Below are 18151 nucleotides of genomic sequence, written 5' to 3'. Positions count from 1 at the left end.
CTACTTACACCATATACAAGAACAAATTCAAAATGGATTAAAGACTTAAATGTAAGACCTGAAACCATAAAACTCCTAGAAGAAAACATAGGGAGTAAATTTGCAGACATTATCCTGAGCAATATTTTTACTGATATAGCCCCTCGAGCAAGAAAATACAAACATATGGTATTACATCAAACTTAAAAGTTTTTTCATAGCAAAGGAAATCATCAATAAAACAAAAAGACAGCCTACTGAATGGGAGAAGATATTTGCCAACGATATATCTGATAAGGGGTTAATATCCAAAATTTATAAAACACTCATGAAACTCAACACCAAAAAAAAAACACCAAACAACCCAATTAAAAACTGGGCAGAGGATATGAAGAGATATTTCTCTAAACAGGACATACAGATGGCCAACAGGCATTTGAAAAAATGTTCAACCTCACTAATCATTAGAGAAATGCAAACAAAAACCACAATGAGATACCACTTCACTCCGATCAGAATGGCTATCATCAATAAATCAACAAACAACAAGTGCTGGCAAGGTTGTAGAAAAAAGGGAACCCTGGTGAATTGTTGGTGGGACTGCAGATTGGTGCAGCCATTATGGAAATCAGTATGGAAGTATCTCAAAAAACTGGAAATGGAACTACCATATGACCCAGCAATTCCACTCTTGGGTATCTATCCAGACAAACCCAAGACGCTAATTCGAAAAAATATATGCACCCCTATATTTATTGCAGTGCTATTTTCAATAGCCAAGACTTGGAACAACCGAAATGCCCATCAGTAGATGACTGGATTAAGAAACTGTGGAACATTTATACAATGGAGTATTACTCTGCTATAAAGAATGAAATTGTACCTTTTGAAACTATATGGATGGACCTAGAGGCTATTATGTTAAGTGAAATACGTCAGTCAGAGAAAGACAAATACCATATGATCTCACTTATATGTGGAATCTAAAAAACTGAATCAACGAGCAAAGTAAACAAATAATCTCAGTCATAATGCTGGGAGTGGGGTGGGGATGAGGGAGAAAGAGAAGAGATTAGACAGCATAAACAGGTAACTACAATATTGCCACAGGGATATGAAAGATAGTTTGAGGAATATAATTAATAATGTTGTAAATATTTTGTAGGGTGTCAGATGGTCACGTCTTGTTAGGAAGACCACATCATAGATGGGGTAGAGGCTTGATCACTGCACTGTACACCTGAAGCTGATGTTGTATAATATTCTATGTCAAATATAAGTGAATATATATATATAGTCACAGGACGTGGAGTACAGTGTGGGAGTGGAGTCAGGGAATTGTAATAGATATGTATGATACTGGGGGGGAGTGGGGAGGCGGATTGGGGAAGGGGCGTTGTCACTTCAAGGGGTAAAAAAGTATAACTATTGCACTGTGTTGTACAGCTGAAACTAATTTAAAAAAATTTGTATTTCACAATAAAAAAAAGTAGAAACAAAAAAATATATAAAATAAAATAAAAAGAAAATGGTACCTAAATAAGTGTTTACTACTTCTAATGTACTGGCAGAGGAACAAACAATCAAGCACCATGAACAATCAAGGAAACAAGGTAACACAGAAAAGAAATGAAATTCTATAGAAACCAAATTCAAAGTCCTAGAAGACTAAGAACGAAATGATAAAGAATTCAAAATAGGAGTCATGAAGAAACTCATGACATACAAGAACACTCAGAAAGGCAGTTCAATGAGCTCAGGAACAAAATAAATGAACAGAAGTGGTACTTTACCAAAGAGATTAAAACTATAAAACAGAACTAAACAAATTCTAGAGCTGAAGAATTCAATATATGAAATGAAGAATGTATGAGAGGGCCGGCCGAATGGCTCAGTTGGTTAAGAGCTCGCTCAAGAGTTTGAGCTCTGAGCAACAGCGGTTCGAGTCCGGCCCGAGCTGAGCAGCCGCTGAGCTGCCAACAGGTAGCAGGATGGCTCAGCTAAAAACAAAAAACAAAAAACCACCAGCTAGACAAGAAAACTACCGTACATAGTGAAGTAATCCTTTAGATATGAAGGAGAAATAAAGGTTTTCCCAGACAAACAAAAGCTGACAGAATTGAAAACAAGACCTGCACTACAAGGAATTTTGAAAGGAGCTCATCTACCTGAAACAAAAAGAGAAAAGTACACATAACTGTCAGTAAAGTGACAGAAGAAGAAAACTGCAACTTTTTCAGAATAGGGTGCCAAACATATAATATAAAGGTTAAAGGGAAAAAAGCATTAATAACCATAGCTACCTACTTCAATTTCTTAATAAAAACACAACATAGGGCTGCCGAGTGGCGCGTTGGTTAGGAGTTGGCTTGGAACACCAGCTCTGAGCAGCCGGGCCCCAGTTCATATCCCACATGTGGGCCAGTGACGCTGCGCCCTCTACAGCTAAGATGGTGAACAACAGCTCGTCCTTGAGCTGGGCTGCCGTGAGGTAATGGTGTAGGCTGCAGCCCCTGCTGCAGTGGGCTGCCGTGAGCTACCGCGAGTGGCTGGCAGCCAGCGTAAGCAGCCGGCAGCCAGCAGGGGCTACCGTGAGCCGCAGTTCAATGGCCAGCAAGCGACCGCCTCACCCAGGAAATGCGCCATGATGGTACCAACATGGGCCAGGGAAGCGATGCCCTCCACAACTAGACTGAAGAACAAAAGGACAGCAGCAACTTGTCTGTTCCCCTTCCCCGATTCCCCAATAAAATCTTTTAAAAAGAACATAAAAAGGGATAATTTGTGCCACCCAAAACATAAAAGGAGATGAGAGAGAAGATGGAACTTGTATAGGCAAATGAAGATATGATGCTATGAAGGAAAAAAGAACTATTTTATCAATGTGATATTTATACAAACCTCATGGTAACCACAAAACAAAAATCCAGAGCCAAGACATGAAACACATGAGTAAAAAGGAGGAAACAAAGAAAAACATCATAGAAATCCACCAAACTAAAATAGCAGACAGAAACACAGAGAAATGAAACAATGGAGATACAAAGCAATCAGAAAACAAAATATAAAATGACAGTAATAAGTCCTCAGATATCAGTAATCACCTTAATTATAAATGGGCTGAATTTACTAATCAATCAAAAGATAAAAAACAGCTAGACAGTTTAAAAAACAAGACCCAACTATATGCTGCCTTCAAGAGACCCATGGCAGCAGCAAAGACAAACACAGGCTCAGAGTAAAGGGGTGGAAGACGATACTCCAAGCAAACGGCATCCAAGGAAAAGTGGGTGTAGTTGTACTTACATCAGACAAAATCAATTTCAAAACAAAAAAGGTAAAAAAGAGAAAATGATGGACATTTTAAAATGATAAAGGAGATAATCCACCAAGACCTAACATTTATTAAAATATATGCACCCAACAATAGGAGCACCAAAATATATAAGTAATTATTAACAGACCTAAAGGGAGAAAAAACAGCAACACAGTAAGAGTAAAAGACTTTACGATCCCACTTATGCCAATGAATACATCATCCGAACAGATAGTCAACAAGGAAACATCAGCCTTAAGTGACACAAGACAAGAGGGACTTAATAAATATGTACAGAACTTTCTATCCCAAAGCGAAAGAATACATATTCTTCATGAATTCACATGGAAGATTCAAGGACAGACCATATGTTGAGACACAAAAACAAGTCTTAATAAATTAAGAAGAATGAAATCATATCAAGCATCTTTTCTGACCACATGGTATGCAACTAGAAATCAATTTTAAGAACATGAAAAAATCACAAATGTGCGATTAAACAACATCCTAGTAAACTACTGGGTCAATGAAGAAATAAAAGAAATAAAAAAATAAGAGATAAATGAAAATGAAAACAGGACATACCAAAATCTTTGGGATGCAGCACAAGTGGAAAGAGAAAAATTTACAGCTATACAAGCTACCTCAAGAAATAAGAAAAATCTCAATCTAACATTGTACTTTAAAGAACTGGGAAAAGGTAAGTAGAAACATAATAAAATTCAGAGTGGAAATAAATGAAATAGAGAATAAAAATAGAAAAAATTAATAAAATGAACAGCTGGTTCTTTGATAAAATAAACAAAATTGCCAAGTCCTTAGCTAGACACACAATGGAACAAAGAGACAAGACACAAATAAAATCAAAAATGAAAGTGAAGGACCGGCCGAGTGGCACGTTGGTTAAGAGCTGGCTTGAGACGCCAGAGGGCCCCGGTTCGGATCCCACATATGAGGGCCAGTGACGCTGCCCTCTACAGCTAAGATGGTGAACAACAGCTCGACCTGGAGCTGGGCTGCCGTGAGTCGCCGACAATGGCGTAGGCTGCAGCCCCTACTGCAGTGGGGTGCCATGGGCTACCCTGTGTAGCCAGCAGCCAGCGTGAGCGGCCAGCAGCCACAGTGAGCGGCCATCCAGAAGCCGGCGACTGATTTGCCTTGCCCTGGAAGAGCGCAATGATGGTGCCAACTTGAGCCAGTGAAGCAACGTCCTCCACAACTAGACTGAAGAACAAAAGGACAGCAACTTGTCTGTTCCCCTTCCCCCAATTCCCTAGGGCTGTTCCCATCCCCCAATTCCCCAATTTAAAAAAAAAAAATCTTTAGAAAAAATGGACAGAGGATTAGAATACACATTTTCCTAAGAAGTCATAGACAGACATATGAAAAGATGTTCGACATCACTAGTTATCAGAGAAACGCAAATCAAAACCACAATGAGATACTATCTTACATCTGTTAGAATGGCTATTACCAAAAAGACAAGAAATCACAAGTGTTGGAGAGGATGTGGAGAAAAGGGAACCTTTGTATACTGTTGGTGGGAATGTAAATTGGTACGGCCACTATGGAAAACAGCATAAACATTCCTCAGATACTAATAGGACTACCAAATGATCTAGCAATTCCTCTTCTGGGTACTTATCTGAAGACCATGAAAATACTAATTTAAAAAGATAATGCATCTCTGTATGTTCATTATAACATTATTCACCACAGCCAAGTTATGGAAACAACTAAGTGTCCAGTGACAGATGAATATGTGGTATATATACACAAAATGAAATACTATTCTACCATAAAAAAAGATAAAATATTGTCATTTGTGACAACATGGATGGATCTTGATGGTATTATGTTAAGTGAAAGAAGTCAAATGTAAGAGAACAAAAACCATTAATTACACTCATATGTGGAATATAAAACAAAAAGTAACAAACAAACAAAACAAAACAAAAACTCATAGATACTGACAATAGAATGACAGTTGCCAGAGCATAAGTGCTAGGGTGAAATGGGTAAAGGGGGTGAAATATATGCTAACAGATGGAAAGTAGACTTTTGGTGGTGAGCTCGCAAAAGAGCATACAGGCAACAAATTATAATGTTGCATACCTGAAATTAATATAATGTTCTTAACCAATGTTACCTCAATGGAAAAAAAAAATTTTTTTTAATGAAAAGACAAGCCACAGAAGAAAAACTATTTGTAGTATTTTCAAAACAGGACTTGTATCTAAATTATGTAGAGAACTCTTGCAACTCATTAATAAAAAAGAAATATAAGTAGTTTTAAGATGAGCAAAATATATGAATACTTCGGCAAAGAAGATGTAAGTATGGTTAATAACCACAGGGAAAAAAGATCATCATCAACTGTCATCACGAAAATTGTAATTAAAACCACAGTAGGATAACATACACCCATTAAAAGGTCTAAAATTAAAAAGACTGACAATACCACGTGTTGATAGGGATTTGGGGTGACTGGAACTCTCATGCATTGCTGGTGGGAATTAAAATATGCAACCAATATGGAAAAGAGTTTAGCAGTTTCTTATAAAGTTTCATATATACCTATGATGTGACACAGCAATTCCACTTCTAGGTTTTTACTCAAGAGAAATGAAATGTCCACAAAAATCGTTGGTCACGGGTGTTCTTAATTTAGACTAGGCCAAAACTGGAAACTGCCAAATGTCCAAAAACAAATCATATGTCCCTAGAATGGAACACTATCTGTGCCACAGCTCAAATCAGTCTTCATGGACTAGCTTATGAATTTAACTACCATTTATAACATTGCTTCAAACAAAGCTTATATTGTGAATCTTCAATATTTTCCTTCAGAGCCAACCCAAGCAGTTTAATTCCAAAATACCTATCCTGACAGCAGGTATTTCCAGATACCTTTGGATGCTCAGAACCACAATCACAAACACACTCTCCTTAGCCAACTGAGAAACATTTCCAAATTTGCAGGCTCAAAATCTGCAACCACATCCTATCTAGATGGAAAACACACTAAAGCAAATGGACTCTCCTTGTTCTTGAAGTAATGTGAAACACAAGCATCTTAACATGACAGCTGACCCTCACCTCTTAGAGAGATGTTTCCTTACACCCACCTGGCTGCCCCTGGCCCAAAGAAACTCTGCTCTCCCAGGCCTTCCTTCCTTCCACCTCCTCATTGTCACTTCCCCAGTGGAATCTTAGATCTGAGGCCTTAATCAGATCTAGTAGTGTCTTCCTAGCTTTCTTTCAGTCCTGCTATTATCCATGCAGTTGATCAATAACCAAGCTTTGTATTCTTTAAATACTAGAGAAGCTAATGGGAAACTTTTATTTATTTTTCAAATGGACAAGCACAAAATTGGAATTTAATATTTTGCATGGAAAAAATATTTTTATAAATGTAAGTTAAATTTTAGTACCTGTTTCAGAAAAGATTCCAGAGCTGAATTTGCACCTCTTTTCAATTCCATGTTTGTATGGCTACACCATTTTGACAGTACTTCAAATAAAGAAATGTAGTTTTCTAGAAGGCAGGTGCTAAACTGAGATGCATGCAGGGTAAATAAGCATAAGCCAGCTGCAATTACAAAAACCATTATATTTAAACTAGGAACACAAAAGGCACAACAAAGAACTAAGAAAGCTTCAGGTATATATCAAAATTAAAACTGTTCATGAAGATTCAGTATCATTACACTATAATGACCTAGGGATCCTAATAAAAGCTCATGCCACCATCCCCCATTTGAATTTGAATCAACTGGCCTGTGATTTGGCCAATGACACCCCACCCCCACCCCCGGGAAACAAAGTTCAAAAATAGGACCAGGGTTTATTTAGATAAAATCAGAATGAAATCTTTTGTATCCCTTAAAAGATGCTCTAATTTTCTTTAAATCATGTAATTTAAGTGTGACCATCTTTACCAAAATTTTTGTGCTGCAAAGTCTCCAAAAGCTTCCCTGCAAATAGCTGCGTGTGAAACATCACAGATATTATCACACTTCTTTTTTTTTTTTTTTTGAGTTAGACAAACAGCTTTACTTTGTGTCTCAGCCTCTGGCTCAGGGTATGTGAGCATCAGCCTGAGAGCCACACCTAACTTTCATTTGTAGTTTAAGCAAATTTACTCAAGACATTAATTTAACAATCTGAAATATTCTACCTCAATAAATATAGACTCTTACCTAAGGGCACTGCATATCTCTTCAGATCAATCTACTCAAAAAGAAAATTTACCATTACTATTTGTCAATCACAAGTCTCAATTGCAAAAGAATTAGAATAATATTAATCCCACCTGAGGACGAATAGCCTTTAATGCAAAATCAAAAATCTCCCTTGAAGTCTGGGGATCTGAGGGGAAAAAAACCAAAAAGTTACAAATCATAACAGTATCACGTGACAAACCTCACAAACAACTTTACAACAGCTTTATTTCAGACAGCTCTACATTTATATTTAACACCAACAGTCTCTTGTGAATTTAGGAGTAACATCTATCATTCAACTCAGCTAGAGCGCTGCAAGGTATTACTGCTGCACAATTATTACTGCAGTAAAATAGGAAGAAAGTCTGGAATAACAAAGATACAAATTTATATTCCAACTCATCACTTAAAAGTTCTGTTAGATTTTCTCAGAGTCTCTATTTTTCTTTTTTGTAAAAAGGGGCATATATACTCTTTTAGAGTTGTTTAGAGGATTAAAAAAGGCCAAACACATTATTATTCTTTCAATACTCCGAAGCGTTTATTCAACACATAGTATATGCCACATTATGGGAATTACAAATATGAATAAAATATTATCTTTGACCTTAGTAAACTTATGGCCTAAAAAGGAAGATAAAACAGGCAACCAACTATAATCTGAGGCTATTATCCTGGCCTGACTGACATCACAATTACTTACATAACTGTCTCCCACCAGTATTTACTGCAACTGTCCAAAAGTTATGCTTTATTCATCACTGAGTTCTCTGCCCTTGTAACAGTGACTTGCAAACAGCAGAGGTTAAAGAACTGTTTGCTTGATTGCCAGGATCAATATATTTGAAAAGAACAGGAAACAGAGGCAGAAGGGGTCAGAGAGGGCTTAAAACTAGAGAAACATCAGTATGTTTGGAGGATAATGCCATAAAAGTGATACAAGAATGCTACTCCTGCATTCAATACAAGGAAAGATTTCTTCTGGCTGTAAGTATTCCAGACAGGCTTTACAGAAAAGGTAGCACTTGAGCTGGGCCTAAAATAATAAACACTAATTGGGGAAAAGGTCATTCTAGTAGAAAGTGACACTGTAAATATAGGTGTGCAGACACAAAGACACCAGGCACCTGTCAATGCACAGTTGGTCTGGAATGAGTGGACTGGGTGAACGAACCCAGTGAAGCCCAGGGACTCAAGGGCCTGAACTCCCAGTAGTGGGCATGTACACCATTCCAGCTTCATGCCTTCTCCCAGGCTCTGCCTCCCACAGTCCACTCTCCTGTGTCCCCCTCTCCTTTCCAATGGAGAGCTCCCACTACAAGCATGCTCTTGTTATCTATGTTTTCATTGTGGTAAAATATATGTAACAAAATATTTATCATTTTAACTTATGTATTATTCAGTAGCATTAAACATATTCACATTATTGTGCGCCACTACCTATACACAAAACATTTTCATTATCTCCAACAGAAAGGCTATCCCCATTAAACACTAACTCCCCTCCACACTTCCCCCCAGCCCCTGGTAACCTCTATTCTACTTTCCGTCTCTGTGAGATTGCCTATTCTTGCTACCTCATATAAGTGGAATCATAGTGTACTTTATACTTTTTTTAAAATCTCACTTAGCATAATGGCCTCAAAGTTCATCCATGTTGTAGCATGTAACAGTATTTCCTTCCTTTTTTAAGGCTGAAAAATATACCATTGTATTAACCACATTGTTTAAGGCTGAATAAAATACAATTGTGTGTATATACCACATTGTTTATCCATTCATCTGTTGATGGATACTTAGGTGGTTTCTACCTTTTTGCTACTGTGGATAGTGCTAGTTAGGAACAGAAGTTCTTGTATCTATTTTTTTAAAGGAAATCAATATGCCTCAAATTTTAATAAAATCCCCTATATACATATTTGCTACTAAAAATTGAAATAGCACATTAAAAGTTTGTTACAATTTAAATTTTTGAAAACCAGGGAATCTACAATAGTTAATGCACACTGCCTCAATTATGCTCTAGCCAAATCACCCAATGTTTCCTTTTTTACATTCCTTCCACACAAGTTACTTGCTTCTAATTCTTGATGTTGGGTTTCATCTTACAGGCTTCCAAGACACACAGGCAATACTCAAGACCTATTAGTACTCTTTTGGGTCAAATGTAAAAGTGGAACTGAAGTATACTGAACTCATTCAAATGCAAACTACATGGATTCCTTATAAGTTACTGGCACCAAGGTAGACAAGAAAGAGATGCAAGAAAAAAAGACATCACAGAACTTCTATCCCAGGTTATCAAAATACTGGCACACAGGCCTTTGAGCTTCCTTTGCTCGGCCTGCTCCAAACTCTTTGGAGTGTACTTTCTCTTCTACTAATGGGCCTTGAGCCATTCTCTACTGCTCGGGCCCGCTTCTGCTTCTTTGAAATGTATTTTTTCTTCTAATAAACTCCTTTTCTGCAACTTAAAAAAAATAAAAATAGGGCCAGCCGAGTGGGGCGATGGTTAAGAACTGGCTTGGGACGCCAGAGGGCCCTGGTTCGGATCCCACATATGAGGGCAAGTGACACTGCCCTCCACAGCTAAGATGCTGAACAACAGCTCAACCTGGAGCTGGGCTGCCGTGAGTCCCTTAAGTTTCTTATTACAAAGATCCAACAGGCTGTGTACATTCTCCAGCTCTCCATATTCCAATATTCCTATTCACTGTACCCAACTTGTTTGCATAATTGAACCCTGTGATCTGTAATAGCTGGTTCATCTGTTTATTGTTTGTGGTAGAAACTTGGTGAGTCTGATCACTGAATCAAATACCTAATCCATCACTGTTTAGATAGAAGACACCCAGGAAATACATATTATGTGAGTGTATTAGTATTTAGTGCTTGAAGCCACATTATCATGAAATAACAGAAAAACTATAAATTTTAGTTTCAGACTAAGGCTTAAATCTCACCCTTGCCATTTAATGATTATACTAGTTTCCTACTGAGGCTGTGACAAACTACCAAAACCTTAGTGGCTTAAAACAACATAAATGTATTACTATACAGTTCTGGAGGTGAGAAATCTGAAATGGGTTTCCCTGAGCTAAAGTCAAGCTGTCAGCAGAGCTGTGTTCCTCTCGAGAGGCTTTAGGGGCTATATTTTCCAGCTTCTGGAGGCCGCTAACATTCCTTGGCTCATGGTCCCCTTCTATCTTCAAAGCTGGCAATGGCTGACTGAGTCTTTCTCATAAGTCATCACTCTTAACATTGATTCTTCTGCCTCCCTCTTCCATATTTAAGGATCCTTGTGATCATACTGGGCTCACCTGGATAATCTCCACATCTGAGGGCCAGCTGATTAGCAACCTTAATTCCATCTGCAACCTTGATTCCCATTTGCCATGTGGCCTAACATATTCACAGGTTCTGGGGATTAGAATGAGGATATTTTTGGGAGCCATTGTTTTGCCTACCACATCAATTGTGTTAACTTTGGGCAAGTTAGTTAACTTGCTTTACTTCTAGTTTTCTAATATATAAAACAGAAATATTATTACCTATCTTAAAGATTACAGGAGGGGCCAGCAGAGTGGCTCAGTTGGTTAAGAGTGCAAGCTCTGAGCAACAGGGTCACCGGTTCGATTCAAACATGGGCCAGTGATCTGCAACTGAGCTGAGCTGCCTACAGGTGGCAGGATGGCTCAACTGGTGAGAGCATGTGCTCCTAACAACAAGGTTGCCAGTTCGATTCCCACATGAGACGGTGGGCTATGCCCACCTGCAACTAAGATTGAACACAGCACCTTGAGCTGAGTGGCTGCAAGCTGCCAACGGGTGGCCAGATGGCGACTGGACTTGGAGCTGAGTTATCTGGGCCCTCCACAACTAAGACTGAAGGACAACAACTTGGCTGTTCCCCTTCCCCAATTCCCCAATAAAACCTTTAAAAAAAAAAAAAAGATTACAGGTATTTTCCTTGCAACATGTCTGGAATAATCATTAGCATGTAGTTATTGAGCAATAAGTGCTATTATTTATCTTAAACTATATATATTCAGCAAATGTCAATTAATATACCAAGCAAATACAAATTAGCAACATTACCTGCCAGGTAAATTAAAAATATGTCATAGTAAATGCTGTAACAGAGGGGAATACAGAAGCCATAGGAAGTGAGTCAACTCACGGGAAACATAAAGGCTTTATAAAATGGATAATCTTTGAGCAAGAACATGACGGAGCAGGAAGCTGGCAACAGGATGTGTGAGAGAGGAGAGAGAGGACAGAGAAGAGAAAATCACATAGGAACAAGTTCAATATTCTTCGTAAGAGGCAATAAAGAAGGGTGAGTAGAAATATTATGGTAAAACAGGAAATTGTTGTTTTTACAGGTCAAAAGTCACTGGATATAGGCAGTTTCATAAGTTTGAACCTTATGAAAACAAACACACTGGAGGTAGAAAAATTTGGCAATTATTTGAACAAAATTGGTAAGGAAGAGCAAATAGAGATAATGCTTTTTTCTTTTAAAGACTATTTTAGGACTAAAAGTTTTATTTGACTTTTAAAAAGAAATTAATCCTTAATACTTATAATGCAATCATAGCTAGATTACCCTCAAAACCTTCAATTTTGAGATACTTCAGTAGAACACTATTGATAGCTATGCAGAAAAGTATGTTAAACCAGAATTTTAAATTCACAGGCAAAGATCTGCATCCTAAGAATTACAAAGTGCTGATGAAAAAAAAAATCAAAGAAGACCTAAACAAATAGAGAGAGGGGCCAGCCGAGTGGCTCAGTTGGTTAACAGCTCGCCCAAGAGTTTGAGCTCTGAGCAATAGCGGTTCGAGTCCTGGCCCGAGCTGAGCAGCCACTGAGCTGCCAACAGGTAGCAGGATCGCTCAGCTAAAAAACTAAAATAAAATAAAAATCATGAGAACAAATAGAGAGATATACTGTATTCACGGACTGAAAAACGCAACATAGTAAAGATGTCAATTCTCCCCAAATTAATACACAAGTTTAATGCAATTACCATCAAAATCCAAGCAAGGTTTTTCATAGATATAGACAAATTTATTCTAAAATTTACACAGACAAGCACAGGCCTTGTAATACTAAAATGATTCTAAAAAGAAGAAAATGAGAGGACTTAACTTCATTCAGCATTAATGCTTACTAAATAGTTAACATCACAAAGACAATAGTATTGGCAGACCAAAGGAATAGAACAGAGAACTCAGAAACAGATTCACAGAAAGGCACAAAAATGCTTCAGCAGTGACTTGGCAATGATTTCATGGATATGACACCAAAAGCACAGGCAACAAGAGAAAAAATACATAAACTGGACTTCCTCAAAATAAATAACTTTTGCACATCAAAGGACACAATCAACAGAGTGAAAAGGCAACCCATGCAATGGGAGAAAATAATTGCAAATCATGTATCTGATAAGGAATTGATATCCAGAATATACAAAAACTCCTACAACTCAACAACAAAAAGTCAAACATTCCAATTAAAAAATAGGCAAAGGGGGATGGCCGGTTAGCTCAGTTAGAACACAGTGCTTCTAACACCAAGGTTGCCAGTTCAATCCCCACATGGGCCACTAAGCTGCGCCCTCCACAACTACACTGAAAACAACTACTTGATTAGAGCTGATGGGTCCTGGAAAAACAAAGCGTTCCCCAATTTAAAAAAAAAAAAAAAAAAGAAGGCAAAGAGCTAAAAGGCAAAAAGATATTTCTCCAATAAAGATATATAAATAGACAATAAGCACATGAAACGACACTCAAAATTACTAGTCATAAAGGAAAAGCAAATCAAAACCAAAGTGCGGCTCCACTTCATTCCCACTACTGTGGCTATTATCAAAAAACAGAAAATAGGACAAAGACAGTCCAAGATGGCGGTTTAGGTAAACACTATGCTTACTGCATCCCAGGTTCACACCAAAATTACAAATAAGTTAAGAACAATCAACTTCAAAAATCATTTGAGGATTACCTGAACAGAACACCTGTAACTAAGGATGTAAAGAGGTCACATTGAGACTGGTAGAAGAGGACCAGAAATGGGTTGACCCAAACATACAGATAGTGGTTGAACACTGGGAGGGACACCTCGTTTGCGGAGGTCCCCCTGACAGGCAAAGGGATCCCAGCCCCACACCAGGCTCCCCAGCCCAGGGGACCTGTGCCAAGAAGAGGAATTCCCACAACACCCAGCAATGAAAATCAGCAAAGATTCTGTCTGCTCATGCCGGTGAGATGGAATGGGCTAGAAACCCAAGCACCTTCTTAAAGGGCCTGCACACAGATTCAATCACAAACACTCACCTGGTGTCTGGTAAACGGGTGGCAACTCAAGAGGCACCAGAGAGACCTATGAGGAAAGGCTGAGTTGTGTGGATTCAGACAGAGAGCTGGAGGAACAGCAGCCATTATTTTTGTGTGGAGCCAGCTGCATGTGCAGCCTACAGGAAGGTGCCATCTTTTCTATGTTGAACCCTTCCCCAAAACACAAAATGTAAGACCTCATTGGTCTGGTAAAATCCACACATGTACATCTTGGTTACCCCCTAGGTCCCCAACCCGCAGAGCTAGTACTGCACATCACCCAGTGCACTCTCAACTGCTGAGTGGATGGCCCTGTGCCACAAACTGCGGAAGCCTTTTACAGCAGTGGATGGCCTGCATCGGCCCAGGAAACTTTTGGTGGTGGAGAGTGAGCCACAACCTGCATCACAGCCTCTCGTGGGCAACTCGCAGAGACCTGCGAGCCTGAGGCAAGCAGTTGCTGGCTAAGGTGTTCTCAGAATGTTCTGAGAAGTAGTCACAGGCCAAGCACTGTGCCAAAATGAGTGGTGGCAAGAACTGAATCTGCATTAAACTTGTATAAAGCACAGGTCACACATCATGACTCCCTAAGACCCAAGCACTCTCACATGAGGTCAACCAACCCGGCCCATGCACCTAAGAAACTCTTTCAATACAGGCAGCCCACAGATGGCAATAAGCCTAGAAGGCCCCAAGGCCCAATACTGGTGATGGCATAGGCTGCAGCCCCTGCTGCAGTGGACTGTCATGAGCTACTGGAGTGGCTGGCAGCCAGCGTGAGTGGCAGACAGCCGGCGTGAGCAGCCGTCCAATGGCCGGTGAGCGGCTGCCTCATCAGGGAAGACTGCAACGATAATACCAAGATGGGCCAGTGAAGCGAAGTCCTCCATAACTAGACTGAAGAACAAAAAGACAGCAACTTGTGTGTTCCCCTCCCCCAATTCTCCAATAAAATCTTTAAAAAAAAAAAATTCATCCTTTTTCAGACCAAATTTTACATAAAAATGTTTTAATCTTTGTAATAAAAATAAATCCAGGGGACCGGCAGAGTGGCTCAGCTGGTTAAGAGCTTGCTCAAGAGTGTGAGCTCTGAGCAACAGGGTCACCAGTTCGATTCACATCCTGAGCTGAGCTGCCGCTGAGCTGCCAACAGGTGGCAGGATGGCTCAGCTAAAAAATAAATAAATAAACCCAATGATGTTATTGTTAAAATTAAACATTTTATTGCATGTATGTAATAATAAACATAAAATACTTAACATCAGAAATATTTATTTAGAGCTTCATTTATAACGGTTCTCCTGCCGCTGCTCATGGTATGTAATTTCAGATACATATTCATAAAATAATTCTAACAATCTATAGGAGGAATAGTTGTAATGGAATGATTAATAACATCTAATAAATGTTCATGGTTTGATGGATCACCCAAAATATTTCTTTCAGAAAACTTAATTTTTGAAAAACGAAGGCAAGATCAAAATTTAATATACCAGCTTGTGTGACAGTGCCAACGGTTAGAGGATGAAATGCTTCTCTAATTGCAGCAATAAACATTCAGGGAATGGCATGGCATGAAGTAATTGTACTTTTGCGGTTACTTCAAATATTTTTGCGAATTTCTTCAGAGATTATTGCAGAAATTGTATGAAAATAATCTGAAAGAAGTGTGGTTTGTTTTGGACAATGTAAGCCTCCACAAAACCCAGAAAGTACGTGATTTTGTTGGTCATTCAAGACATACTTTATTATTTCTGCCACCATACTCTCCAATGATGAACCCCATTTAAGAAGTTTTTTTCAAAAATTAAGCTTTGCGCAAGAAATATTTTGGCTGATCCATCAAACCACGAACATTTAGGAGACGTTATTAATCATTCCGTTGCAACTAACTCCTAATTCCAGATAATTAGAATTATTTTATGAATATGTATATGAAATTACATACCAGAAGCAGTGGCAGGAGAACCGTTATAAATGAAGCTATAAGAAAATAGTATTTCTGATGTTAAATAAGTATTTTATGTTTATTATTAAATACATGTAATAAAATGTTTAACTTTTAAAATAACTTAACATTGGATTTATTTTTATTACAAAGATTAAGAAAACATTTTTGTGGAAAAATTTGATCTCCAAAAGGATGAATTTGATTTGCAAAAAGGTAAATTTGATTTGCAAAAGGGTGAATTTATTTTGCAAAAGGGTGAATTTGAAGTGCAAAACCTGTATAAGAATGCTTAAGGAACTTAGTGAGAATTCAACAAAGAGCAAGCATAAAGGACACAAACACCATTAAAAAAAGTCAGAAATAAAGAATATAATACTTGACTCAACAACAAAAAGACAAACAATCCAATTAAAAACTGGGCAGAGGACCTGAACAGACACTTCTCCCAAGAAGACATACAAATGACCATGAGATATATGAAAAACGCTCAACTTTACAAGTTATTAGGGAACTGCAAATCAAAACCACAATGAGATATCACCTAACACCTGTTAGAATGGCTTTCATCAACAAGACAAATAACAAGTGTTGCACAGGCTAAAGAGAAAAAAGAACCCTCATACACTGTTGGTGGGAATGCAGATTGGTGCAGCCACTATGGAAAGCAGTATGGAGACTCCTCAAAAAATTAAGAAAAGAATCACCATATGACCCAGCAATCCCTCTCCTGGGTCTCTACCCAAAAAATCTAAAAACATTTATCCATAAAGATGTACGTACTCCAATGTTCATTGCAGCATTATTCTCAGTGGCTAAGACATGGAAACAACCAAAACGTCCTTCGAAAGATGAATTAAAGAAGATATGGTAATATATACACAATGGAACATTACTCTGCCCTAAGATGAAATACTGCCATTTGCAACAACATGGATGGATCTTGAGATTATTATGCTAAACAAAATAAGTCAGAAAGAAAAAGCCAAGAACCATATGACTTTACTCATATGTGAGATATAAAACTGAAAGCAACAAAGGAACAAGAGAAACACATAAAGAAACAAAAACTCATAGACACAGATAACAGTTTAGTGGTTACCAGAGGGTAAAGAGGGAAGGGGAACGGTAGAAGAGGGTAAAGGGGGTCAAATATATGATAATGAAAGAACTGACTCTGGATAGTGAGCACACAATGTGATACATAGATGATGCAGAATTGTACACTTGAAACCTATGTAATTTTACTAACCAGTCACCCTGATAAATTTAATTTAAAAAAGAAAAAGTTAAAATCAGTAATCTAAGATTCCATTTAAAAAAAAAAAAAACTAGAAAAAGAGCAAATGAAACCAAAAGTAAGCAGGAAAAAAAAAAAGAATACCTGAAATGAAGACTACACTAGAAGGAATCAACAGCAGATCAGATGAAGCAATCAAATCAGTGAATTAGAAGACTGTTGTCATGCAGCTGTCCAGCCATCTGTCCCCGCCGTGCTTAACCCTAAACTGACCCTTTTGAGGATACTGCTCATATACTTTGTGTCTCCGTTTGGCTCCAAAGGGTAGCTGGTTAGTCAATAACGAGTAAGATTCCTCATGGGAGAAACAACCTAAGACAGGCATGGTCGGTTGGAGGCCATCAGGAGAAATTTTGGGGCTGATGGAGGTAGGCATGAGCCCTCACTCGCCCCCCAAAGAGACTGGAGGTTTTCTACCTCTGTAGCTACATTCCTTCCCTCAACCTGCTTGGGAAGTGACATGATGGTGTGATAGTATCTGTCCTCAGCATAATAATTTTATCTTCCTGGGGTCTGTGCATATAAGGTGTGTGAAGGCAGAGCATCTGTCTTATCGCTGCAGGCGGACTCTCGGTAATAGCAGCTTGCAGGCACGGGTAATCTGGCTTGAGCAAGTTCTCAGGAATGAGACTCACAGACTGTGGAGAGAACAATGCTACTTCCGGGTGGGTGGAGAAATAAAAGCGGTGTGTTGGCCCAATTCGAGGCTCCTAGTCCACGAGGCTGGAGACCCTTGGCCCCAAGCTCATTTAACTCTTGACTGCTGTTTCTTTTATTTCTTAACCCTTCGCTGCCCCCTCTCGTTTTCCCACTGCTCGTGTCGTGCGGGACGTGACAGAAGACAACATAGCAGAAAACACCCAATTAGAACAACAGAAAGAAAGAAGAATTAAAAATAAAAAATAGTTTAAGGGAACTTTAGGACAACATCAAGTGTAAAACATTTGTATTGTATGAGTACTGGAAGGTGAAGAGAGGGAGCGAAGTATCAAGAACCTAAAGTGGGAATAGAGCAGCGGTTCTCAACCTGTGGGTCGTGAC

General features: G+C 38.6%; 1 protein-coding gene across 3 annotated transcripts in view; it reads right to left on the bottom strand.

Annotated features, from left to right (window-relative positions):
- The window catches only part of PRKDC (protein kinase, DNA-activated, catalytic subunit), a 229719-nt gene that overhangs the window by 195762 nt on the left and 15806 nt on the right, over positions 1–18151 (bottom strand). For all 3 annotated transcript variants that reach the window (XM_019661296.1, XM_019661297.1, XM_019661298.1), the window contains exons 8-10: positions 7611–7666; positions 7498–7528; positions 6730–6887 (exon numbers count right to left, since the gene is read on the bottom strand). In XM_019661296.1, the coding sequence (XP_019516841.1) occupies positions 6730–6887; positions 7498–7528; positions 7611–7666 (245 nt within the window). The remainder of the gene's footprint in view (positions 1–6729; positions 6888–7497; positions 7529–7610; positions 7667–18151) is intronic.

This window comes from Hipposideros armiger, unplaced genomic scaffold, assembly GCF_001890085.2.
Source record: "Hipposideros armiger isolate ML-2016 unplaced genomic scaffold, ASM189008v1 scaffold_343, whole genome shotgun sequence".
In the NCBI taxonomy this organism is placed as follows: Eukaryota; Metazoa; Chordata; class Mammalia; order Chiroptera; family Hipposideridae; genus Hipposideros; species Hipposideros armiger.
Note: the sequence above shows the minus strand (reverse complement) of the source record. Positions and strands in the feature narration are given on the sequence as shown.